This window comes from Manacus candei, unplaced genomic scaffold (assembly GCF_025592945.1).
Source record: "Manacus candei isolate 608988 ecotype Guabito, Panama unplaced genomic scaffold, ASM2559294v1 h1tg000007l, whole genome shotgun sequence".
NCBI classification, from domain to species: Eukaryota; Metazoa; Chordata; class Aves; order Passeriformes; family Pipridae; genus Manacus; species Manacus candei.
This window is the reverse complement of record NW_026138055.1, coordinates 7,356,073-7,382,186: the sequence shown is the minus strand read 5'-3', so window position 1 is coordinate 7,382,186 and position 26,114 is coordinate 7,356,073. Positions and strand designations below refer to the sequence as shown.

At 47.1% G+C, this 26,114-nt stretch overlaps 1 protein-coding gene across 1 annotated transcript in view; it reads left to right on the top strand.

Moving 5' to 3' along the window:
• The window catches only part of BLK (BLK proto-oncogene, Src family tyrosine kinase), a 37,956-nt gene extending 14,401 nt beyond the window's left edge, over nt 1–23,555 (top strand). The window contains exons 4-13 of the mRNA XM_051812068.1: nt 4,449–4,542; nt 5,497–5,595; nt 6,747–6,850; nt 13,865–14,017; nt 14,658–14,810; nt 15,685–15,864; nt 16,395–16,471; nt 20,218–20,368; nt 22,180–22,311; nt 23,134–23,555. Coding sequence (XP_051668028.1) covers nt 4,449–4,542; nt 5,497–5,595; nt 6,747–6,850; nt 13,865–14,017; nt 14,658–14,810; nt 15,685–15,864; nt 16,395–16,471; nt 20,218–20,368; nt 22,180–22,311; nt 23,134–23,342 — 1,352 coding nt within the window. The 3' untranslated portion in view covers nt 23,343–23,555. The remainder of the gene's footprint in view (nt 1–4,448; nt 4,543–5,496; nt 5,596–6,746; nt 6,851–13,864; nt 14,018–14,657; nt 14,811–15,684; nt 15,865–16,394; nt 16,472–20,217; nt 20,369–22,179; nt 22,312–23,133) is intronic.
• Nucleotides 23,556–26,114: the final 2,559 nt, after the last annotated feature.

Genomic DNA, 26,114 nt, shown 5'->3' with positions numbered 1-26,114 from the left:
GAGCAGCTGAGAGAGCTGAGGGGGCTCAGCCTGGAGAAAAGGAGGCTCAGAAGGGACCTTCTCACTCTCTGCAACACCCTGACAGGACAGGGGAGCCAGGTGGAGGTCAGGCTCTGCTCCCAGGGAACAAGGGACAGGACAAGAGGAAATGGCCTCAATTTGCACCTGGAGAGGTTTAAATTGCATATCAGGAAAAATTTCTTCATAAAAATGTGTTATTAATCACCGGAGTCCCCATCCCGGGGGGTGGGATTTAAAAGCCATGTAGATGTGGCACTTGGAGACATGGTTTAGTGGTGGGCTTGGCAGTGCTGAAGGAATAGTTGGACTTGATGATCTTAGAGGTCTTTTCCAACTTTAATGATACCACAATTCCAACCAGCCCGTGTTGCGCTGAATCAGAAAGCTGGACCCATTTTTAGCAGCAGTAACTCACAACTCAGTGCACCCAGCTGGCTAACACGTGTGCTGTGAGTTGTCACTTATGCCATGACCATCCTAGAATGGCTCTAAACCAATGGATGATCCTCTGGGACACCCTGGATCTCAGCCCCGCTCCGCGGCCCTGATACGGTTGCAAAGACCTTCCATCCATGACAGGGAAGCAGCAGGAAGACTGGTTGAATTATTCCTATTAAGCCACCAAATAGGCCCTCAGGCTGTGCAAACTGAGCTGGTATCAAACTCTCCTGGCAGCAGCTCTGAGCCAGGACGGATTTGGCTCCCAATCAAAGTCTGGGGGCTGAGAGCACTGTCTGCAAAGCAGGCGCTCCTCGCAGCCCTGACGGCTTCTCTGCCGTGGAGTCACTCAGGACCTGACTTGATCAAATAGGCCAAGAAAGTGCTATCAACCCTATTTTTTGGTGGGGTGACGACTCAGAGACAGGAAGGGTCGCTTTCATCGTGAGATGTCAAGTCTCGCCGGCTCAGGCAGAGAGACCTTTTCTTCTGGCTCACTTTCAGTGTTTCTCAAATCCTATTTTGAGAAGGAGATAAGAGGTGATTACAGTATTTTTTTAGCATATTAAACCTTTTTGTCCTTGCTGCATTTGCTTTTTTCTTTCCTCTCTTTCTTTTTTTCTAATTTTTTTTTTTTTTTTTTTTTTAAATTTCACTTATTTGCACTTATGTCAGTTGGTTCACAGCCACGTTTTCACCTTCGGGAACACACAGCCACTCTGTGCTTGAAGATATTTACACATTTGCTCCTATTTTTCAAAGCACAAGTGTGACCCACTGTGTTGTTTTCCTTTCAAAAGGATCAGGATGGTGTGTGTGGATCACCAGGCCTGCTGTGGATACCTCACAGTAGGCACATGCCCCAAAAACTTTCATTTCAGAGAAGCTGTGTGATAACAATTTTCTCAAGGAGGCAGCAGGAATTTGGGTGCATTGCTAATTCAAGATCCCTCAAGGGGAAGCCCCCAACTGTGTGAGTTATTTTAAGGTTTCAAAGCATTCTCCCTCATGACTGATCATCCTTTTCCCATACTAGGAGTGAATGAGGCTCTGCTGAAAACCCTCATGGATCTCCAAGTTCCTTCTGGAAAGCCTGAAGGGAAGAGTTCAGGGCTTTGGTTTACAAAGCTGCATTTCCCCCCACACTGACCCTCTCTCCTCTCTAACAAATCTCCCGCAGAGCAGCAGCCAACCTTGCACAGGCACAAACCCCAAGTTGCCCCAGAGACACGTTATCTTGTGATGACAAAGGGCCAGTCTGGCTCTCTTGCTGGTGGCATTATTTGAAAAGGTCACACAGAGACTGTGGCTTGACAGACTGTTTTGAAAAATGCTAATAATAGGCTGGCCATGGCTCTGGGTGCATTAATTAGGCTGAGTACAAGCTAAAGCCTTCCTGCAGCAAACAATCTCTGTTCTTTTTCTTCTTTTTCTTTTTCTTTTTCTTTTTCTTTTTCTTTTTCTTTTTCTTTTTCTTTTTCTTTTTCTTTTTCTTTTTCTTTTTCTTTTTCTTTTTCTTTTTCTTTTTCTTTTTCTTTTTCTTTTTCTTTTTCTTTTTCTTTTTCTTTTTCTTTTTCTTCTTCTTTTTCTTTTTCTTTTTCTTTTTCTTTTTCTTTTTCTTTTTCTTTTTCTTTTTCTTTTTCTTTTTCTTTTTCTTTTTCTTTTTCTTTTTCTTTTTCTTTTTCTTTTTCTTTTTCTTTTTCTTTTTCTTTTTCTTTTTCTTTTTCTTTTTCTTTTTCTTTTTTTTTTTCTTTTTCTTTTTCTTTTTCTTTTTCTTTTTCTTTTTCTTTTTCTTTTTCTTCTTTTTCTTCTTCTTTTTCTTTTTCTTTTTCTTTTTCTTTTTCTTTTTCTTTTTCTTTTTCTTTTTCTTTTTCTTTTTCTTTTTCTTTTTCTTTTTCTTTTTTTTTCTTTTTCTTTTTCTTTTTCTTTTTCTTTTTCTTTTTCTTTTTCTTTTTCTTTTTCTTTTCTTCTCTTCTCTTCTCTTCTCCTCTCTTCTCTTCTCTTCTCTTCTCTTCTCTTCTCTTCTCTTCTCTTCTCTTCTCTTCTCTTCTCTTCTCTTCTCTTCTCTTCTCTTCTCTTCTCTTCTCTTCTCTTCTCTTCTCTTCTCTTCTCTTCTCTTCTCTTCTCTTCTCTTCTCTTCTCTTCTCTTCTCTTCTCTTCTCTTCTCTTCTCTTCTCTTCTCTTCTCTTCTCTTCTCTTCTCTTCTCTTCTCTTCTCTTCTCTTCTTTTCTCTTCTCCTTTATCTTTTCTTCTCTTCTCCTTTATCTTTTTTCTTTTATCGTTTTTCTTTATTTTCTTTTATCTTTTTCTTTTCCCTTATATTTTTATTCTATTTTTTCCTTTTCTCCTTCTTCTTCTCCTCCATCTTGTTCTTCTTTTTCTTCTTCTTTTGTTCTTTTTCTTCTTCTTTTGTTCTTTTTCTTCTTCTTTTCTTCTTTCTTCTTCTTTTTCTTCTTTTTCTTCTTTTTCTTCTTCTTTTCTTCTTTTTCTTCTTCTTTTCTTCTTTTTCTTCTCATTTTCCTCCTTCTCCTTCTCCTTCCTCTTCCCCTTCTCTTTCTTCTTCTTCTTCCCCTTCCTTTCTCACCAAGGTGTTTAGGTCTGACATTTTTGTTCCTCTGTGTGTGCTGCTCGTCTTTATAAACTTTGCTCTTCCCCAAAATAGCTGCTCATTTCTGCTTCAGTAGCTGCGAGTGCAGCAACGTGAACAGTTGCACAACCTGGGCATGCAAACCGAGCCCCTCAGCCCCGCCCCACAGAACTCTGCCCCAGGGTGGCTCAGAACATCCTGGCACATGCACAAGGTGCCAAAATTTAGGCCTCAATCCAGATGGGTTTTAAGCAAAATGAGGGACGCAGAGCACCTTAAGAGCATCGGGGCCAGGCAGAGGGAAGGGGGTCCTGGAGCATCCACCACCCCCGTGGGAATTGCAGCTGGGAGGAGCAGGCAGGTGCTACAGAGGTGCTGGGCTGAAAGCATCAGGGTGACCTGACTGTGGTGGCACATCTGGAGCACCTCTGCTCTGGAGACAGGCTGAGAGAGGTGGGTGGTTCATCCTGGAGAAGAGAAGGCTCCAGGGAGACCTTAGAGCACCTTCCAGTGCCTAAAGGGGGCTTATAAAAAGGAGGGAGAGAGACTTTTTATAGAGGCAGATGTAACAGGAGAAGGAACAACAGTTTTAAACTGAAAGAAGGTATGTTTGGGTTAGATACTAGATATTATCGAGAAATTCTTCCCTGTGAGGGTGGTGGGGCCCTGGCACAGGTTGCCCAGAGAAGCTGTGGTTGCCACATCCCTGGAAGTGTCCTAGGCCAGGTTGGACGGGGCTTGGAACAACCTGGGGTAGTGGAAGGTGTCCCTGCCCATGGCAGGGGGATTGAAACGAGATGATCTTTAAAGTCCCTTCCAACCCAAACCAGTCTGTGATTCTCTAATTCATTCTATGATCTGCAAGGAATAATGTGCAGGAGGGATGGCAAGACAATGGTAGAGCCCAGAGCATCTGGAGGGAGAATTAAATCCTAGAAATGGGCTCAGATGACAGAAACAGAAACGCTTTTATACCTTTTTCAATCAAGAAAGCCTCATTGTTTTGAGTCAAATTCCAGAGCCACGCTGGGAAATGTTGCTCCAGCAGTTTTCATTTACCGTCGTGTGAAACTCAGGCCAAACACTGACAGGTTATTTATGACCCTTCTGATTCCACACAAACCCTTTTTTCTTGTTGACACACTGTGTTTTGTGAATGGGGGAGTCTGGAGTGCTTTAAAAACACATCCACAGGGAACTCTTTGGTGGATCGGTGTTAATGCCTGAGCAAAGGCTGTGGTGAGCAGGAAAGCTGGGTTGGTGCAGAGCTTGGATTGGGGGGACAGTGGGGGTGACAGACCCCCATGTTTGGGGGGGTGAAATGCCCCACCATATACCCAGCAAGATATCAGCCCCCCAGCAGGGAACAGACTGGATCCAATGGTGTTAATCCTTCTTTCAGATAACTTGGTTGTGGTTGCACTGTACGACTTTCCTGCCTCGAGTGACCGTGACCTGGAGCTGGTCAAGGGGGAGAAACTGCAAGTCCTCTCCAAGTAAGTGACCTTCTGCCAGAAGGAAGCTCAAAGATGAGCATGGTGAGACTGGGAGAGGGGGAACTTTGGGGTCAGACACCAATTTGCAGCTCAGAGCTGAGCTTTGCTCCAGAGTGTGAACGTTCAAGGTGGTGTGTCTCTGCAAGTTGACACTTCCATGGGTCACAGACACTCTGGCATTGCATAATGTCCCTGTCTGGATAGTACTGGGACCTTCCATGCTGGAGGTGCAGAAGCAGCATAAATAACAACAAGAAAAAATAGCTCCTGTCCTGTTTCATATTTTGTGCTGATGGTGCTTTTTGCAAAGGATGTGGGTTGGGTGTAGTCAGAGGAAAGGACAGAATCGAGCCAGACAGATGTGTGGTTTCATTTCAATTTCTTCTCAAACTCATACAGAAGGGGCCCAACCCATAACAGGGCAGAGGTGGGCTTGGGTCCCCCAGACCTTGTAGGGCTGCTCCATCCCTGGTGGCCTCCAGAGGTGACATTTCTCACCCAGACACCGTGGGCTGGCATCCAAGGCCAGGGAGATGGAGAGCCCATGATGTGGGACAGCCTTTGGTCACTGTGGCTGAGCCAGCAGTGGGAGAACAAAGTGAAGTGTCTGGCAGGTGAAGGAAGGAGCAAAAAGGGCCCCAGAGCCTCTATGCAAGAAGAAAAATAAACCCATAGTGACCCAGACTTCCCTCCTCTCACTTGAGGCCCATAGCAAAGGTTTGGGCCTGTGGTCATTCTGTAGGAAGAGTCTGTCACCTCTGCAAGTCCCTGAGAGACCAGCAGCCTTCAGCCTCGTGGTGATCCTAGAGAATCCAGAGGAAACTGTAGAGTGGATTAAGGAGCCCTAGTCTATTTGCAGTGCCCTAAACCCTACAATCCATGTCCTCACAGCCTCAAGCCTTGTCCTTAAGCTTCCTCCAGGCACTCACACTCTTTCCTCCGCTCACTTTGCAGTGATGGGGACTGGTGGCTGGCAAAGTCCCTCAGCAGTGGCAGGAAAGGCTACATCCCCAGCAACTTCGTTGCACAAGTGGACAGTTTGGAAGAGGAAAAGTAAGTGTGAAAGCTTATGAACCCTGATGCAGTGCCCTGTCTCTCAACAAGCTATGGAAAGGGCTTCGCTTGCTGGCAGGAAGATGTCATGGCTAGGTGGCAAGAGGTCTTTCATCATCCCAAACAACGCTGCCCAAAAGTCCAAGAGAAGTTTTAAGCACTGTATGGGTGTGAAGAAAGGATGAGGAGAAGGGGTGATGTTGTTATAGGGAAAGTGGGCCCAGAGGAAGCCGTCCCACTAATTACACCCATGGTGGAAAACAAGGATCCGGGGGAGAGAACATAAAGGACATGTTTGCACTGGTAAATCAGCAGTGCCAGGGATCATGTTCTGGTTCCACTGGGCCAATCCACCCACACACAGCTGTAAACCCCCTCAGCCTTCAAGAGGGTATCCACATGTAAACTGAGAATCTCTCTGGATAGGGTACATTGATCCAGGTCTTGGATGTGTCAGGGACAACACCAACAACTGAGTGCCAGTGACCAGACCCACAGCCTGGTGCTGTTGGTTTCATTAGCTCAGATGCAGCCTCCCTGCAAGGAAGATGGAAAGGAAGACTTGAGTCAAAAAAGTTTATAATGTCTCTAATACATGCAGCAGAAGAATTTTTCTTCCGTGACTTATCCTCTTTTATGGCATTCAGCTATAAGTGATCAGTCCTGCCTGCAATCTCCTCTTGGAGGGACCCAACCATCATTGAATTCAGCAAATATTTAGCAACACACAGAAATGTGGTTGAGACATAAAAGTTCTTTGTATCTAAACTGGCACTTCTCCTGTATAGGTGATCCTGCACATCCCATCTACTTCCTGCTCTTTCTGAATTACCAGGCTGTGAAACAAGCCCAGGATGACCAAAATCTGGTGTTAATCTACCAAAACCAGTCCATTGCTGCCACTTTCCAGCAGATAACAGACTATTTGCTGATAAAAATAACCCTCAGTTTCACAATGTAATGGCAAAAAAACCCCAAACCAAATAAACCCAAATAAACAAACTCTGCCCCAAACCCAACCAAATATACAAACAAAAACCCACCAAAACCAAAACCAAAAAAGAACTAACTGGAAATAATTCCTTTTTTTATACCTCCCCCCCCCCGAGCTTTTCCTTTTCAATGATGATTTTACCTTTTGTCTCTCCCAGGTGGTATTTTAGAACTCTGAGCAGAAAAGATGCTGAAAGGCTGCTCCTGTCCTCTGGTAACAAAGTTGGCTCTTTCCTCGTCCGAGAGAGCGAAACCAGCCAAGGTGAGACCCACAGAGCAAAGGTAACTCCTGTTATTGCCAGGGCTTGGAAAACCTTCCACACCTGAGCTGCAAAGTCCAGCTGTGCCAGAGTTTCTTGGATCTGGCAAAGATTTGCTCAGGATGTTATTTATGGGTGTGGTTTTGGCTGTGGGAAGAGTGGCTTTTGCCACCACAGTTCATGGCAGAGATGCAGGAATACAAATAAGCAGGAAAGATTTTCCACAACAGTGTGTAGGGGTTTTCTTTTCCTTCTCTTCCCAGGGAAATGTTACATTTTTTTTTGGCAAAAGGAGGTACTTCTGTGCACTCTTGAAAAAGTGTTTCTCCTGTTTGCAACAGCAACTCGCAGAATTTTGGAAAAAACCTTTTGGTGGAACATTTTCCCAGGGAAAACATGTTTTTCCTGATAATGTATAATAGGGGAAATACATACAAACCAGAACTTTTGGAAGGAGGTTGACTGGAGCAGGGAAGGTGGATTCATCCACTGTCCTTCCATATGAACATGTCTGACTTTTGAAGACACGATCCAATGAGGATGGAAAGGGCAGAGCATTGTAGTCACCTCTCTTGGGCAGTGGATACAGTTACTAACCATAATAGTTAATCATGTAATTGCAATTTCCATATTCTGTGCTGTTAATTTGTAGAGCCTGGGAGTTAGTTTGGGTTGTCCCATGGGAATTTCATATTATTTCTTTCCTACTTTTTCTCCTCCTTGCTTCCTCTGGGCCAGCCTGTGCGTTTACAGCTCGGAGGAAACGATGCTCAAGATGATCTCATGGTTCTGCTCTGAACCAGATCCAGTAGTTCAGGAAAGTATTTCAGTCTAGCTGTGATTTGGTTTCTTTGCTGTGAAATGGATACAGGAGTCTGTCCTTGACATGTAGAAAAAGGTGGGCTTTTGTCTTCCCTTACTATTTAGAAAAATAAAACTATTTAGGCTGGAAAAACCTCTAAGACCATCGAGTCCAACCATGACTCAATCAGTAGAGCTGGAGCACCTACCCAAAGTAATATGTGTCCTTCTTTTCTTTGACTCACTTCCCAACACTTCTACAAGACCAAACAGTAAGAGTGGGAACAATCATCCATCTTACAACTGGTTCTTGCCTACTGTACCTTCTCCTTCCTCCTTTTGTCTCTGTTTTTCCCTATTCATATGGGACTTCTCTAAGGCAGGATCTGTTCCCTCCACCATGGATACATCATTATCAGCCAATTAAATAGTGCCAGAGTCTGGATGTGACAGCTGCAATCTCATCTTCCTGTATCTGTCTCCCTAAGCCATCAGGCAGTGTCAGCAATGTGGCATCCTGCTTGGAATGTCCCCCTCTGCCCCGTGCCTGGGCCCACCTCCACACATCCCTGTTGAGCTGATGCCAAGCAGGAGGGCTGCTTTCCATGAGGATTTGTGGTTTTCAGAATTTTTAAGGAAGACCCAGGTCAGGAAACATTGAAGAGACTTGTTTTCAAGCGTTTCATTTGCAAGTCACTTGTTCTGCTGTATCTTGGTTTCCCTGCTCCCTTTGTGGTGCCTTTGCAAAGGTCAGGCTTGGATTAGTCACCATGTGCTGGTCTCCTGTTTGTCCCCTTCCCACTCTCCCTTTGTTTGCTGGGGTATTTGGGAAGTTGGCATTTCACCCAGGAAGGGTAGGGAGCAACACGTGCTCTTCACAAGCCCAACAAACACTTGTGTGTTGTATCCGAAGGTTTGGGAAGAAGTGAGATGCTCTGTTCACACATGATCCTGGTCTTTGTGGCATCTCTGGACACCATACGTGGATGGGATCAGTCCTTTCCCTACTCTTGCTCAGGACAATTGGCCCAGATCTCTGCTTACCACGAGCTGCACACACAGGATGGAATAATCCCCTGCAATTCTCCGGGGTGTGGGTGGGTCTGGGTCACACAGGGCTCAGACAGAGGGGGTGCAGTCCTGAGATTCAAGGAGAAATAAGCAGATCCTTAAAGCCCTGTGTCTGCTGTCTAGAAGATGTGTGATATTCTGCATTAGCAGATGTGGTGGGTTCCACTCCATGGAAGCCCCATATTAGTCCCAAATGCTCAGAGATCACCTTCTGCCCTGAAATGTGACTCTCACTTGTGCCTTTTCTGATATTTAGTGTAAAATATGGCTATTAGTCCTTCAAACACCTCATCCTCTGAATCAGCCTGTCCTCTCAGCTTCTACCTGAGCACCCTGAGCTTTAGGCTGCCTGAATGGCCACGATGACACCATTTGATCCTTCTTAACCACATCTTCCTCCTCTCTAAAGAGAAGTGAAAAAAGAAAGCCCTGCATCTCCAAATGTGCCATGAAGCCGAGTTTCCCAATGCAAAATATCCTGTGACCCACCAAGAGATGTCCAGAGCAATGCCATGGAATTAACTCTGCCCTTTGAGCCTCACAGGTTCCTTCTGTTTTCCTTCCCCATGACTTGTATTTTCATTCACTTTTCACATCACCAACAAAATCCGACCTTCAGCGCTGAGCACGGGGTTGAGCTGCTCAAACTGGAAGGTGATTGTCTCATACTGGGCTGTCTCAGCATGTCTCAGATTTTGCATCCTGCCTAGGATCAGCACCTATTCCCAGCCCATCCTAAGCAGAGTTTCATTTTGCTCGTGGTTTCAGACACAGAAACTCTGCAAACCCGGGGGCTTCGCTTTCCCTCAACATTTTGCAGAGTCCCTGCAAGGCACATTCAGCATCCTGGGAAGAGGGGAAGATGGAGACAGTGTGGGAAACACACCACTCGTCACAGAATCACAGAATATGCTGAGTTGGAAGGGATCCACAGGATCATTGAGTCCAACACTTAGCTCTGCACAGGACCATCCCCAAGAGTCACACCCTATGTCTGAGAGTATCATTCAAACACTTCTTCGACTCTGGCAGCCTTGGTGCCATGACCACTGCCCTGGGGAGCCTGCTCAGTGCCCAGTTGCCCTCTGGGAGAAGAACCTTTTCCTGAGATCCAACCTAACCCTGCCCTGACACAACTCCAGTCCATTCCCTGAGTCCTGTCACGGGTCCCCACAGACCAGAGATCAGTGCCTACCTCTCCTCTTCTCCTCCTGAGGAAGTTGTAACTGCAGTGAGGTCTCCCCTCAGTCTCCTCTTCTCCAGCTGAACACACCAAGTGACTTCCAAAATCTGGGAATTGTGAAATCATCAGTGGGGCACCAGCCTTGCTGAAGCTGCTGCAAATAAACCAATGTCTCCTTGCAGTAATAACCATTCCAAAGCCTGCAGGAGCACATTCCCACAGCTGTGGCGAGTCACGAGCTCCTGGCTCCCAGCAGGAATGTTGGGTCTGTGCTCCCGGCAGGAGGGACCTCGCTGAGCTCAGCCACTGCATCCAGCTGAGCTCCTGGATTCCCATGGCGAAGGAGTTAAGAGGCTGATGAGAGCCATAGGAGGAGGAGATGCCACGTGTTGTGGGACTCAGTCTGAGGCAGCATCAAAATGCAGATACAACAGCCTGAGCTCCCACTGCAGCCTTGAGTTGGCTGTCAAATCCTGAGCATCTTAGAGCCATCTCCAGGTGCTCCAGAAGGAGGTGGGGATTTGCACCTTGTCTGCCAAACCCATGCAGATCACAGAATCACAGAATCATGGAATGGGTTGGGTTGGAAGGGATCTTTAAAAATCATCTAGTCCAACCCTCCTGCAGCAAGCAGGGTCATCTTCCACTAGACCAGGTTGCTCCAAGCCCTGTCCAACGTGGCCTGGAACACTTCTAGGGATGGGGCAGCCACAGATTCTCTGGGCAGCCTTTCCCAGGGTCTCACCACCCTTGATGTACCAGAGCATCTGAAGTGGTACCAAACACTCATGTTTGGGTGAATCAGCCCCATGTGTGATGTGAAGTTGAAACTCACCCTTTACATTTTTTGCTGCTCCTTTCCATACAAAGCTGTGAACAGAAAGGACCTGAGCACCCTTGCAGGACGGTTTGGGGATCCCAGACTTGGAACAGGAGGGTCTAACACCCAGAGCTTCCCAGGGTAAGGTACAGTTGTGCTCATGGGGCTCTGAGCAACCTGGTCTAGAGGAAGGTGTCCCTGCCCATGGCAGGGGTTGAAACGAGGTGAGCTTTAAGGTCCCTTCCAACCCAAACCATTCCATGATTCCGGGAAGAATCTTTCCAGCCTTAGTGCTTTGCTTTGCTCAGCAGCTCCCAAGGGAACAGTAGCAAGTCAAGGAGAGTGACAGGGAAGCTCTGCCACACTCACTCCAGCAAACTGAATTGTGACTTGGGGTGAAATACAGCATTGACTCTAATGACAGGGTAAGGATTAACACTGGTAGCAGGAAGCTGAGAGATCGACCCTGTCAGTGTTTGAAAGATGCAGGAGAGTTTAAAGGGTCAATGAGGTCTGGAAAGGAGGTCCTGCAGAACAGAAAGTATTTTGGGTGCAGCCACAGTAGTAAAAAGATCAGGTCTCCTCTTCTCTGCTGACTCCTGGCCCCCAGGCACCCACTGGCAGATATGTTAGTCGTTAATTCCTGGACTTCCTTCTGCAGGATTGTCTGTCCTCAGTGCAGCTGCACTCACACCACGTTTGGCTCCTTCCCTGAGCAGTCCTTGTGCTGTAAAAATCCCACATAAACCCTAAGCCATGTCCCAGGCATGCAGAGCACCCTCTTGGACTTGTGCCATATGACCCCAGCTCTGAAGGGCTGCAGCCTGGCCTGCACAGTATTCCAAAGTCTTTGAAATTAAAACAACATCATCATCCTCAACAGCAGAAATAACAGTTAATAATAGTAATAATAGTTGTAGAAATAATAATAACAGCAATGATAATAATCATAACAGTAGTAGTAATAGTAATGATATGTAAGTGTTGCCATTGTTTTATTCTTCATAGAATCATAGAATCATTTAGATTGGGAAGGACCTCAAAAATCATCAAATCCAACCTTTGTCCTTAATGTTTATTATCTATTATGTTTATTATTTATTATTTTGGAACTTAGAGTCGCATGGATACCACAGAGAAGCCAAAGGAGATCTGGGCCCAAGTACTAAGGAATGTGAATGTGGCTCTCAAACTCCAGCAGGACTTGTGCTGCTCTGCACTGCAGACACAATTCCCAACAACACCTCCCCGCACCCACCAGGGACCAAAAATCACTCCTTGGGAAAATATCCTGAGCTGTGCAGTGAAGTTTGGTGACTAAGACATGTCCTGAAAAAATGAGCCATTCCTTTGCCCTTCCCTGGAGGTTTTATTGCCCCACTGAAGACATTTCAGGGCTGTTCCTCAGTTGTTCAGCTGCAGGACTGATAGAACCTAAAGGGCTTCTCAGTCTGTCTTCTGCCTGATGAAGAAGAATCTTCTGCTCTTCTGAATCTTTCCATATGGTGAAGAAAATATTCAGAATTACCTTCCAATTTGTGCTTCTCTTGCTCTGCATTAAAACCAGCAGGTTTTTCCTGGAGCCTTATGTCACCAGATCTTTTAGTCAGGACTCTGCAGGAAGGGAGTCCCCTCAAAATGATTCCTGGCAACTGGAAAAATTTTAGGCTGTCCCAAACTCTGCTCGTAAACCTTTATAATCACTGCAACAGAGCAAATGTCCACAGAGCAGGTTTTCTTTTGCTGCTTTTTATAAATGCAGACGGTTTCCAGGCGCAGTGCAGGGAACTGCTGGTGCTGGGATGGGGAAACAGCAGCCAGTGAGGGCTTTATGTTAGTAAACTTTCCCCTCCCATGCAGGATTAGAGTTTCAGAGTCACTGTGGACAGCCCTGCTTCTGCTTAGGATCCTGCATGACAGATCCTTACTTTTAAATATATATAGCCTTGCCTTTGCAGACATTAAAACAGGCAGTCTGTCAACCCAGGGTGACGTATTAGACTTGTAACAACTTGCAGCAACTTACTCCGGAAATCTGATCCAGACTCGGGGAAAAACCCACTGCTCAGGCTGTATCGAATCGCACTGGCACGGGCTGGAAGCGCTGCTCAGTAGCAACATCTAGTGACGTTTTTGCGCACTAAAAACCAACCCCAGGGCTTAGATTCTCATGTAGATAGGGTTGGAGGGATGGACTGTTGAGCAGCTCCCTTGAGGTTAAAAGGCACACGATTCCAGATGGGAATCTCTGGATGTGGTTTAGCCACAGTCACAAGTTCTTGGCTGAACAAGATAATTCCCCTGAACCCCCTTTCTGTACCTCCCAGCTGACCTTGGCACACAGTTTATAAGGGATAACAGGGACACAGGGACCTTGGATAAGGCTGAGAAGGGACACATATTTCTTGGCCTTATTTCTCCCACCAAAATTCTGGTTGTGCTGGTGGGGTGGTTCAGCCCCTTGTCAGTCCTGTGTTTCTACAGACCTGTGAGACTGCAGTTACCTGTTTCATCCAGATGAAAATGGCTTTATATGGCTTTAAACTGAAAGAGGGCAGGGTGAGATGGGATATTGGGAAAGAATTTTTGGCTGTGAGGGTGGTGAGGCCCTGGTACAGGTTGCCCAGAGAAGCTGTGGCTGCCCCATCCCTGGAAGTGTTCAAGGCCAGGTTGGATGGGGCTTGGAGCAACCTGGGATAGTGGAAGGTGTCCCTGCCCATGGCAGGGGCTTGGAATGAGATGATCTTTAAGTTCCCTTCCAACCCAACACATTCTGTGATTTCATGATTCTGTGAGATGATGGGGTTGACAGAGCTCAGATGGGAGATGTGGAAAGACCATCATGAGCTAGGGAGCATCTTATTGCTCTGTCTGGAGATGTGTTATTGATTCCAACAGTGCTTCCATGGGGTTGCTGGCCATGGCATAGGCAGGTCTTACTAAACAAAGCCTTGACAGAACCAGCCAAGCTCTGATGAACCTTTATCCTCTCCACTTGCCTTGGACAGAGGGAAGTCTTTGCAGCCCTGACAAGGCATCGGCAAGGGCTGGGAGGGGTGTCTGCAGCTGAGGAAAGAGGAGGGAGCTGGTCCCTGATGAAGGTGCTGATTGTCCTCACAATTCCTTCTGCTCATTCTCCAGGTGCCTATTCCCTGTCTGTGAGAGACAGCAACTCTGCCCAGGGGGACATCATCAAACACTACCGGATCCGCTCCTTGGATGATGGGGGGGGATATTACATCTCCCCCAGGATGACATTCTCCAGCCTACCAGAGCTCATCCAGCATTACTGCCGTAAGTTGTCTGCCTTCCCTGATGGATTTGTGTCCCAGAAGAAACTGGGGACAGAGGGAGGAGGGGAGGCTTGCGAGACATCACTTCGGCTCCACCCACTGTCATGGACCAGGTGTGCTCCTACAAGCAGAGCTTGGACACCCATGTCCTGGTTTTCATTCTGAGAAACTGCAAGGGTGAGCTCTGCCCATAGCCCTAAAATCAGAGAGTGTCTCCCATAAGGAAAGGAAAGACATGAATGATGTTGGGACATGCAGGAGGGATGCTTGGGAAGCAGGGTTTGGCCTAACTGGGCAGGATAATTTGCTCCTCTGTGGCTCCCTTTGAGCTTTTTCCTTTCATTGGATCCGTTTTGGGTGCCTTGATCCCTGTGGCTGAAACATTTCATGGAATCATCGAATTATTAAGGTTGGAAAAACCCTCTAAGATCACGTCCAACCATTAGTCTAACCCATGTTCCCAAGTGCCACAACTACACAGCTTTTAAATCTTCCAAGAACAGTGATTCCACCACTGCCCTGTGTGGCTGTGGAGGTTTTCCTATGGGCTCATTATTCCTGGCATGTGTAAATGGAGGAGGAGGAAGGGGAGCTTAGCTCTGCCATCCCATTGAACTGTTCTGTGCTTCATCCTCACACAGAGAGAGGGGATGGCCTGTGCCAGCGCCTCACAGCTCCCTGCATATCCCTGGTTCCCCAGAGACCCTGGGCACAGGATGAGTGGGAGATCCCACGGGAGTCTCTGAAGCTTGTGAAGAAGCTTGGCAGTGGGCAGTTTGGAGAAGTGTGGATGGGTGAGTATAATTCCTCCAATTTCAGGGAAGAAACATATAAAGAGAGGAGATGGAAAGTCCTCTTTCCCTAAGGCTATTCTGGGAGTGGGAATTCTTAAGTATGGACACTTATTTATGGGGACACACAGAGTAGGAGATGCCATATTCCTGGGAAGGACTGGACAGCTTGTGTTTGCACAGATCAGTGGCTGAGCAAGGGTTTCACAAGCCGGAGACGTGATGGGTGTTGAAGTGACTTCATACTCATCTCCTGAGAAATGCTCTTATTCTTCCTATGAACCCTGGGCACGGTTGTAGGTTACACACAGCAGAGTAGATGGGTGATATTTTCCCACTTTTTCTGCTTCCCTGTTCCACTTTTTAACCCAGATCTGAATCCCTGATGCCTTCCTGCCCACTGCTAATCAGTGGGAGAGGAAGTGGAGTGAGCTCAGCTTCCTTTGCTGTCCTCTCTGTGGTTACTGGTTGCCTCGGCAATTGAGATTTGCAGACAGGACCAGGGTGAGTTCATGTCCTGAGTGCAGAGTCCTGGCTTTTTTCATGGCATTTAGATCATTTGAAAACCCAGCTGGTGGGAGGCCCCAGGGGTTTCACCCAGAAAGAGTTTTGCAGGGCTGGGAGGACAGTGTGAGGATGGGCTCATTCCATGGGCAGGGATGATCCCTGATGCAGCTGCATGGATTGACAGTTGTGTCTCCCTTCTCCTCTCACAGCTGCTGGCACTGGGATTTACCAAGTGTTTCTTTATGAGAGATGCAAGCTGTTACTGTGGTTTTCTGTGCTCCTTGATCCATGAGCTTTTCTCCTTATTGCCTAGCCTGATAGAGCCCACAGAGGACCCAGAATTCCTCAAAGCATCATTCTCTTTCTGCAGGCTATTACAAGAGCAACATCAAGGTGGCTGTGAAGACCATGAAGGAGGGCAGCATGGATCCTGATGCCTTCTTGGCAGAGGCAAACTTGATGAAGAAGCTGCAGCACAACAAGCTGGTCCGGTTATATGCAGTGGTCACCAAGCAGCCCATCTACATCGTGACAGAGTACATGGCCAATGGTAAAAACCCTCACTGAGGGCTGTGGAGGAGGGTTTTGTACCAAACCTGTAAGCAGAAGGACTAGGAAACCCAAAAGTTTGTTTCTACTACACAAAGGGACTTTTTGGGTGATGAAAAAAAAGCTGCTTCACGTCATGGTGATGCTCTATTTGAAAAGCATTTGAAGTTCTCATCTCCACTGTTCCTACTGCAAGTTTGTGTCAGATTTTTACTCCCCTCGTGGTGAAATTGTCTTTCCTTTTTCCCCTCTTGTCTATAAGGATTTGAGTGATGAATGCCCAGCAGTTTGCAACAGGTCTGTGCAAAATAGAGGAGAAATGGAACTGAGTTTGGGGACTTTTCTAATGGGCAGATGCTCCAGCAGGCACCCATTCTGGTTCCTCAGACTTTCTCTAGGAGGCAGGCAGATGTGTTGCCTATATTCTGAGAAGGACCAGGGAAAACAAATGTTAAGATTTATTAATTAGATTTATTATTCATGATTCATTAGATTTACAGAAGAGTTTCAGCAGCGTTTCCTCTTTTGCAGGGTGTTTGCTGGATTACTTGAAGACGGAAGAAGGAAGCCAGCTGAGTCTCCCCAAGCTCATCGACATTGCTGCTCAGGTTAGTGAGCAGCCACTGGGAAAACGGGCTCAAGGTTTGCTATGGCCTCAGTGAAATTCTTCCAAGTCTGAAGTCTGTCAGAGTGTGGATTTCATGGAGGAAAACAGCTCCTCCTGGTGTGTCCTCTTAGGATTTCTCTCCAACCCTCTCGTACTGATGTGCATGTGAGCTCAACAAAGCTCAGCTGTCCTCAGGACAGCCCCGGGGAGCTTTGTGCAGTGCTAGAGATCTAGAGTTTGGGGGATTTTAGGGGAGTTGGGTTTGTTTTGGTCTGTTTTTATTTGTTTTGCTTTCCTGGCTTGCTGAGCAGGGAACTAGTTTGTTTTTCTTTTAACAAAAAGGAGAGAAAGCGCAACAAACAGATTTTTAATGTAGACACACACTGGCTTTCAGCAGTTTTTCCCTCCTGATGATGAAGCATAAAAGATGTTCTGACCCTCAGATCTGGGGATATTGTTCCTTATAAGAACAAACCTTTACCTTCTTAGGGTAAAACATCCCCAGGCTGTAAATCTTAATAGTTGCAGCTGCACAGTAACATTTTAGTCCAGAAGTGACTCTAAACACAAATAGGTCAAAGTTAGGGAAACCATAAGAAGGATGAGAATGATAAAATCACTCCATTTTGATCCTAGCCAGAAGCTGACAGAATTTGGCTCACCCAGAGCAAAGTTAGGCTAGTTAGGAAGTATTGGGAAAAAAACATGAAGCATCAGGGTGAGTACAACTGAATAAAGGACTGGGATTTACCCATAAAATCATGAAACTCTGTGGGTCAGAGTGAGCCTGAGGAAACAATGTGTAAAGGCTGGTTGGTTGCTTCCAGCCGTTATACAGAGTTATTTTTTTTAATTAATTAAAAACTGGAGGATCTTAATATTTGAGCAAATGTTTTATGACAGTAAAAATTAAAATGCTCTTAAGCAGTGCCACTTTCTATCATTTTTGCTTTGCACCATTCAAAGTGGTGGAGAGGAACATGTTTCTGTTCCTTCCTTCTTCACTACTGATAAATCTTCCATATCTGCAGCTTTATCATTGTTGATTGGGGGAGGTTATGGGGCCAACTACACCCTCCCTTAAATTAATTAAGAAATTAATTTCTTAATTTCTCTTAATTTCTCCCCTCCTTCTCGCTTTACCTCCTCACTTCCCTCCCTCCTTTTTTCATTCTTTCATTCCCTCTCTTGAAAATTGCACCCTGAGGTCTGTTTTAAGTTCCTGATGATAAGGAAAATGACCCAAATTCATATTACAGAGCCCTTGGGATTAGTGGGAGCATTCCCTAGAAATTGGTTTGATGCTTTTCTATGCCAGAAGAAAGTGCAGTGGGACCAGAACAGTCTGTACAGGGGTGACCCAGAGCAGTGTTATAGAATCACAGAATCACAGAATGGTTTGGGTTGGAAGGGAGCTGAAAGCTCATCTCATTCCAATCCCCTGCCATGGACAGGGCCTCCTCCCACTATCCCAGGTTACTCCAAGCCCCATCCAACCTGTTCTTGGACACTTCCAGGGATGGGACATCCACTGTCTCTCTGGGCAAACTGCACCACACACCAGGACCAGGAGAACTGAACACAGACCAAACCCCCCCACCCCAAAGATGTAATAACCCACAGAAGTCACCCCCAGCATGGGGGTAGGAAGGATTTTGCCCATTCCTGAGGAATGGGCATCAACTGGAAGGACAGCTTTCCTCCTTCCCCCTCCCACCCCAGCACCACCTCCCCAGGGCAAGGATTCAAACATTCACAGGGTATCTGCAGGAGGAGGAGGAGGAAAAGGCAGTGTTCTGAGCTATTGTGCAATGTGTTTATCTGTGGTGCTGGACCGGCATCACAGCCCAACAGGCACCAAACCCTCTCAGACGCAATATTTGACCCAGTGACATCTGTCAGAGCTAACATTAGAAATCTCTGGGCTGAGGCTCTTGATCCTGTGGTCAGTCTTGAGGGTAAAAGCTTGAAAACACTCTGGGCTGGAGCAGGCCTATCACCAGGTACTATCTCATTAACATCAGGACAGGAAATTACATCAATTCTTCCATTTTCCACTGCAGCAAGCAGCACTCACGCTGGAGGGGTGTTGACACAGGTTAGAAATGCAGCATTGGAAAGTACATGTGAGTATCCTGTTTGAAACCACATGTAAGCTGAGATGATGATGTGAATCTGAATGGAGTGGAAAATTGCTCTGCCCTCACCCACAGGCACATCAAAGCTCTAATATATGCTAACCATTGCTAGCAGGGACTGCATGAATCCAATTCCCCAATAAATGCCCAACCCAAAACTCAGACTCAAACTTGCAATCTCTTTTTTTTATCAATCTCTCTTTTCAAGCTCCCAGCACTCATCAGTCAAAGATTGCTGCTGTCATTTACAGAGGCTCATCACACACCAGGCACCTCGATTGGATATTAGGAAGAAATTCTTCCCTGTGAGGGTGGGGAGGCCCTGGCACAGAGAAGCTGTGGCTGCCTCACCCCTGGAAGTGTCCAAGGCCAGCAACCTCGACACTTCTGGCAACCTGGAGCAACCTGGGCTAGTGGAAGGTGTCCCTCTGCCTGCATCAGAGAGGTTGGAACTAGATGACCTTTAAGGTCCCTTCCAATCCAAACCACCTTGTGATTCTATGATTCCTTGATGACCACCCTGCTACAAGGAGATAAATATTGCAAGATGGTCTTGGGAGCAAGAACCTCCCAAAGTATAATTTGGAGATGGTTGAAGAGGGTAGCACATGCCCAGGACAAAGGATTTTTCTGGACATACACTCTCTATTCAGGTCATATTTCTATGGATATCTGTGTCTTCTGATCTTACACATCCTGTAGGTATCAGAGGGGAAAACTGTGCTGTAGGGAGCTGGGGGTGTTCACCTGGAGAAGGCTCCAAGGAGACCTCAAAGCCCCCTCCAGTGTCTAAAGGGGCTCCAGGAGAGCTGGAGAGGGATTTTGGACGAGGGCCTGGAGATGCAGGACAAGGGGGAATGGCTTCCCACTGAGACAGGACAGGGTGAGATGGGATATTGGGAAGGAATTGTTGGCTGTGAGGGTGGTGAGGTCCTGGCCCAGGTTGGCCAGAGAAGTTGTGGCTGCCCCATCCCTGGAAGTGTTCAAGGCCAGGTTGGATGGGGCTTGGAGCAACCTGGGATAGTGGAAGGTATCCCTGCCCAAGGCAGGGGTTTGTAAGTAGATGATCTTTAAAAGTCCCTTCCAAGCCAAACTAATCTCTGATTCTATTATTCGGCTTTTTCTTTTCTTAATTCACATATTTATTCTGGAGTGTTTATGATTAAAATCCCCACCAGAGAGGAGAGACTTGTGGCAGAAACTGGGAATCCAGTGATGTGGTTTCAGCTTCACTTCAGCTTTCTGCCTCTTGCTGCAGACAAGACTCAGCTCACGGCTGTAACTCCGGAGCAAAACAGAGAGTAGTGCTTTTGTTCTGCTTGACTTGTCTGCTCAAAGCTTTCAGGCCCTGCCTGTGCTGGCAAAGCTGAATGTACGTGAGAATGTGCAGCTGGAACGTACAAAGCACATGTACATGGGAAATATCTCTTTATTAATGTGTCTGTCTGTCTGTTGATCCACCTGCCCATCCATCCATCCATGGAGCGCTTATTCATGTCCACGCACATGGAAGCACATGAGCAACCCCGTGCTTTGTAAAGGTGGGTAAAAGGCAGCCAAGAGTTTCGTGGGGAGGTGATGATGAAGGTGGACTCTTCCTCCCCTCCAGGTGGCAGAGGGGATGGCCTACATCGAGCACATGAACTTCATCCACCGCGACCTGAGAGCCGCCAACATCCTCGTCTCAGAGACCCTCTGCTGCAAAATCGCTGATTTCGGGCTGGCCAGGATCATTGAGAACGAATACCTGGCACAGGAAGGTGGGTGTTGTTCCCAGAATTGCCCCACCAGCACATTGCCCTTATCTCCCATCCCCATGCCATGCAGACATTCCAAGATCCTGGGCTGGGATCAGGCACTGATGGTGTGAGACCTGAGCCCACATTGCTGCTGCTGGCAGCACCCAGGCAGGGCACAGAGAAAGAAAGAGTCAAAAATTGGCTCCTCAGCAAGGCAGTGGCACTTGGGGAGAATAAAGAACAAATGAGGCTCGCAGAGGGAAATGGGAAGAAATCTTTTGGCACTGTTTGGAGGAATCCTGCAGAATCTCAGGTTGGCTTCCTGGAGAAACGTGACCTCTGCTGATGAAATCAGCTGTGCCCCCATGCTCAGATGGAGTCAAGTCCAAAGGGAAGGAAATAGGAAGAGAACTTTGTCATTGGCCCTGCAGAGGGGAGCTGGAGCCATGAAACTGGACTCAGCAGCAGTTTCCAGGTGTCCCAGGCAAAGCAAGCCCAGACCAGATCAGGTCCCTTCTATAAGAGAGAGACAGCTTAGAAAAGACAGAATTATGGAATCATTAAGGTTGGAAAAGACCTCTAAGATCAATGAGCTCTGAGGTCAGATATGAGATTAAATTATTCATATTGCAAAGAGATCAGGGAAACAAGCAGAAGGGATTGAAATAAAGCAATTAAGTCTGGCATAAGTGGGACTTGCTGGAAGATTCCTCCTCTAGAGTTGGGATGAAGTGAAAATTCCCCAGAAAATATTCTGGGGAAAAAAAATTGAATAGATTTTTTTTTTGTGAGATAGGAAACTTTTCTTTCAATTTCCTGTCCCAAAACACTTAATGATAAAAATTATGCCCATTTCAACATGCAAAACTATTTCAAAGTAGTAAAAGCTCCCAAATATAATTTGCAAAATGTCATGAAAGGGAACTGTGACTTTGCTGCAATTTTTTAAGGCAGTTTTTATCCTTAAGAGAAGCTTTGATGAAATCAGTATAATTATGTTAATAACCAAAGGAGGTACTTTTCCAGTGGAAAACAGCTTCTATTAGCATTTTCCCAGCTAATATTACTCTGAAATAACAGCTGCCCCTCTGTCTGCTTTGAGCAATTTTCACTTCATAGATTGCATTTCTGAGCCTCATCAGTCAGAGCATGATGTACAGCAGCCAAAGCACTTCTTTTACACCCTGCAGTTGGATTTTCAGTCCTGAAAGGATGTATATAAATAAAAATGTGGTTTCCTCTACAGTGTAACAACACCAGTTCCCACTTATCAACCTGGTTTGAGCTGGTTTTTTTGTTGTTTTTTTTTTGATCTTAGCTAAACTGAAACAGCAATCTTATGGTCATTGCTGTCCACAGTGGGTTATGCTGCTTTACGAACTGGAGAGTTTATATTTGCTGTATCATTTGTGCACTTTTGATAAAAACAGCTCCCTTGTAGTGAGTGATCTCATAAAATCGTAAGATACCAGGTTGGAAAGGAACCTCACGGATCATCTGATCCAACTTTTCTTGGCAAAAGCCAAAGAAAATCTGTACAGAATAAAATCCTACAGTTGTTGTCCTCTAGTAAGGCTGACAGAGACATTGTCTGTGAGTACCCCATCCAGCTCTGGGATCTCCAACATTAGAAGGACATGGAGCTGTTGGAGCAGGTCCAGAGGAGGCCATGCCGATGATCCAAGGGCTGGAGCCCCTCTCCTATGAAGAATCACAGAATCATAACCAACAGAAACCAGGGATCAGTTCTGGGGAGCTGATTGCTGTGCCTGTGGCACATGAGGGAGATGCTCAAACTCCAGGTGCTATTTTCCTTTGTTTCCTCCGGACAGGTGCGAAATTCCCAATCAAATGGACGGCACCAGAGGCCATTAACTATGGAGTTTTCACCATCAAATCTGACGTGTGGTCCTTTGGGATCCTCCTGACAGAGATCATAACCTATGGCAGGATCCCTTATCCAGGTACAGTGCACAGGGAATACAGGATGTGTCCGTGGACTTCCAAGCATCTGGTGATGCTTTAGGCTTGGAGGCACTTATTGAAATGTGCCCAGACACACACAAGTGTCTCTTAGAAACACAGAACTGTTCAAATTGGAAAAGAACTCTAAACTGAGCCTAACCATTAACCCAGCACTGCCCAGCCCAACACCATGTCCCCAAATGCCACATCCTCACATCTTTTAATCCCTCCAGGGATGGTGATTCAGCCACTTCCCTAGGCAGCCTGTACCAGGGCTGGACAACCCTTTCAGGGAAGAAATTCTTCCTCATATCCAATTTAAACCTCAGCTGGTGCAACTTGAGACTCTTTCATCTTGTCCTGTTGCTTATTACATGGGAGAAAAGACTGAACTCCACTTGCCTCCACCTTCCTGTCAGGGAGTTGTAGAGAACAAGAAGGTCCCCCTCGAGCCTCCTTTTCTCCAAGCCGAGCCCCCCCCCAGCTCCCTCAGCTACTCCTGGTGCTCCAGCCCCTTCCCCAGCAATATTGCCCTCCTCTGGACATGCTCCAGCCCCTCAATATCTTCCTTATGATGAGGAGCTCTTCGTGCTGGGTTTCCTTTTCTGAGGGTCCCACAAGCCTCGGTTATACCTGTGCTAAGCTAAACTTACAGAGGGGAGTCAGGGAGGGGACAGAGGGATGGAGGAAGGATCACAACCCTGAAGAAGGGATTGTTCTGCAGCCTCTTGTGCCCCTCCAGCTCTGCCTGGCTGGGAGCTGCTGGGAGCACGGACCTTCAGGACGCTGCATAACTCCTGCTGGGCTGTGTTTCCCTCCAGGGATGACCAACCCCGAGGTGATCCGCAACCTGGAGCGTGGCTACCGCATGCCCTGCCCGGAGCTGTGCCCCGCGGAGCTCTACAGCGTCATCCTGAAGTGCTGGCGCAGCAAACCCGAGGAGCGCCCGACCTTCGAGTACCTGCAGTCGGTGCTCGAGGACTTCTACACGGCCACGGAGAAGCAGTACGAGCCAGAGCCTCAGCAGTGAAGCCACCGCCCACCAGCACCTGGCAACGGGGCTGGAGGGAGGACACCGCCCTGTGGTACTTTCCTTTTCTCCCGTGTGCCGCCCACGATGCGCTGGGAGACAGGGAATGAGGAGGGACACGATGCTGCCGGCTCTGTGGTTGTCACAGAGACTAAAGAGGAGGCTGAGAGATGTCACAACTCCTTCCTCACCCGCCCTGTAGGTCTGCACCCACTTTGCAGACATCTCCTCTGACAGGAAGGACAGCTGATTTCTTCGTGGCCCACTTGGATACAGAAAAGCCCCTCAGCCCTGCAGCTGCAGCCCTGGGAAGAAGGGACCATGGCCGGGGTGGGGGTGGTGGTGGGAGGTGCAGAATCTCCCCCCCATTTCTGATTCCACTGATGGCAATACTACAACCCCCTCCGTGCCACGGGCAGGGGTGGGAGCGTGTCCTGTCTGCACCTCCTTGGGCCACACCAGGCTTCCGAGCTCTGGAGAAATCTCTCCAGGTGACGCCCCCACTCTTTCCCAAGTCATTAATAAAAACGTGGGTACCACCATTTCACATTGCAGACATCAAGGTGAGAGTGAGCACCTGTGCTTCCCGCGCCCGCCTCCATCCCATGGAGAAGGGAGAGGCTGCAGAGCTTCCCGGGAAGCACCGGGTGGTGCTGGGGTGGTAGCCGGGGTGGGAAGTGAGGGATTCCCGAGGTGCAGCCCATTGGAGGCAGGAGAGACGTTCGTAGTGTGGCCACGAGATGTCCCTCCTTCCCAGCAAATCCGAGTGGCTCCTGGGAATCAAAAGTATATATAATAAAAAACCTCAGAAATAAACCCCCTCCTTCTTGTCTGAGCCTTCACTGCCCAAGCTCCCGGTGCAGCATCACGTCAGCCCCCAGTCCCTCTCTGTACCCAGCACCAGGAGGGTTCAAATGCCATTTCCCTGCTTTCTGGTGCATCTCTGACCCACAGCTCCAGAGGGAATTACCACAACAGGCTGCAGGGTGGTCTCCAGTCAGTTTTACCGGGCTAGGGAGTGGAGAACGAAGAAATAAGGCACAGATAACACATGGAAGGGGTGTGAAGACCACAGGAATGAGCACCAAGTTGGGATGCAGGTGGACTCTCCTTCAGGTTACAATGTTGAGAAATATCTCCCCAAGTTGTTTCATCTGCTCTTTTCTACCCCATGAAGTAGATTTTGAGTCCAGCTGCAGAGGACGCATTTCACAGTGTAACAGGGATGACACGAAAAAGAAACAGCAGAGATGAAATGAGAAATCTCCATGGAGACCTTATAAACATCAAAGGGCACTTATAAGAAAGGTAGGGACAGACTTTTTGGCAGGACCTGTAGAATAGGACAAGGTGTGATGGTTTAAAACTAAAAGAGGGTGGATTTAGGACAGTTAAAAGGATGAAATTTTTTACAATGAGTCTGGTAAAACACTGGCACAGGTTGCCCAGAGAAGCTGTGGCTGCCCCATTCCTGAAGGTGTCCAAGGCCAGGTTGGACGGGGCTTGGAGCACCCTGGGATAGTGGGAGGTGTCCCTGCCCATGGCAGGGGGTTGGAACTGGATGATCTTTAAGGTCCCTTCCAAACCAAACCATTCCATGATTCTATGACCCATCTGCCAGCAAAAAATACCAGACCATCCCCAACAGAGGATACAGAATTACTTGTTCACGCCACTGCTGCAAAAGAACCTGGGAGGAAAAGGAGTAGGAAAATTCCCCACAAATTGTAAGGACAGCTGGGCAGCAAATATCAGTCCAATGCCTTGATCTTCAGCACCAGAATGTCCCTGTCTGTCACCTGTAATGAGAAAAAATTCCTCTCCCTGATGCCAACATCACTTCCCAGGTGTATTCCCATGGGATAAGGTGCTTGTGTTGGCATGACCAGCATTTTGCCTGGCTTTAAATGCTATTTATTTCCCCCTTTTGCAGACCCACAGAAAAGAAGACTCCTAGACTCAGAAGAAGGGAAGTAAGTGAGATAATTCAGCCTCAGAAATCCTAGATCTAGCAGAGAAACCCTAGTGTGTCCAGGATTTTTCCATAGGGCTGGTGCCTAGGGGTCTGTGGGAGACCTGCATCCCTCTAGGACTGAACTAGAGCTGGATGGGAAACACTGGGCTGTGGAAAAGATCTCCATCTTCACAACCTGCACCCCATGAACAAAGTGCTAGTGAGCCCTAGAACTAATTTAATCAGGCTTGGTCCAGTTCCTTCATGGTGCCCAAGAGACAAGTTACATGTGCTATAATTATACAAAACCCATTTTAAACCACAAAAATAAAGCCATTTATTCAATAATTTCACTGGACCTGAAGGAACAGTCTTGAACTCCAGCTTGGTCTTTCCCAGCTACCAGGAACTCTGTGCAGGACTAGCAGATTTCTGTTAATGAGGTGATAGGCAGAAAATAAATACAGATGAAAGTTATTTGACTCCTTGGCTGTTAATATTTTATGGAAGTGAAAACTGTGGACTATTTGTGCTGGAACAAACCAGGAAGAAGAGCTGCAGGGTGTCTGCTGAGCACTTGTACATTGCGTTATCACCCAAGGCCAAAGTGTCAAGTATTGTAGCTCAATTTAGAAAGGAAATGGATATTTTTATGGCCAGTGGCAGCACGTGAGCAAGCCCAGGGTGAACATAACAAGAGACTGTAAGCTCTGCTTCCTCTACACGAGACACCACAGCCTTTTTTGTTCATGTAGCACAAACATGTGTTCAACTTGTTCCCTGGGGCAGACACTCACCTGGCTCTTCCAGCCCTGGAA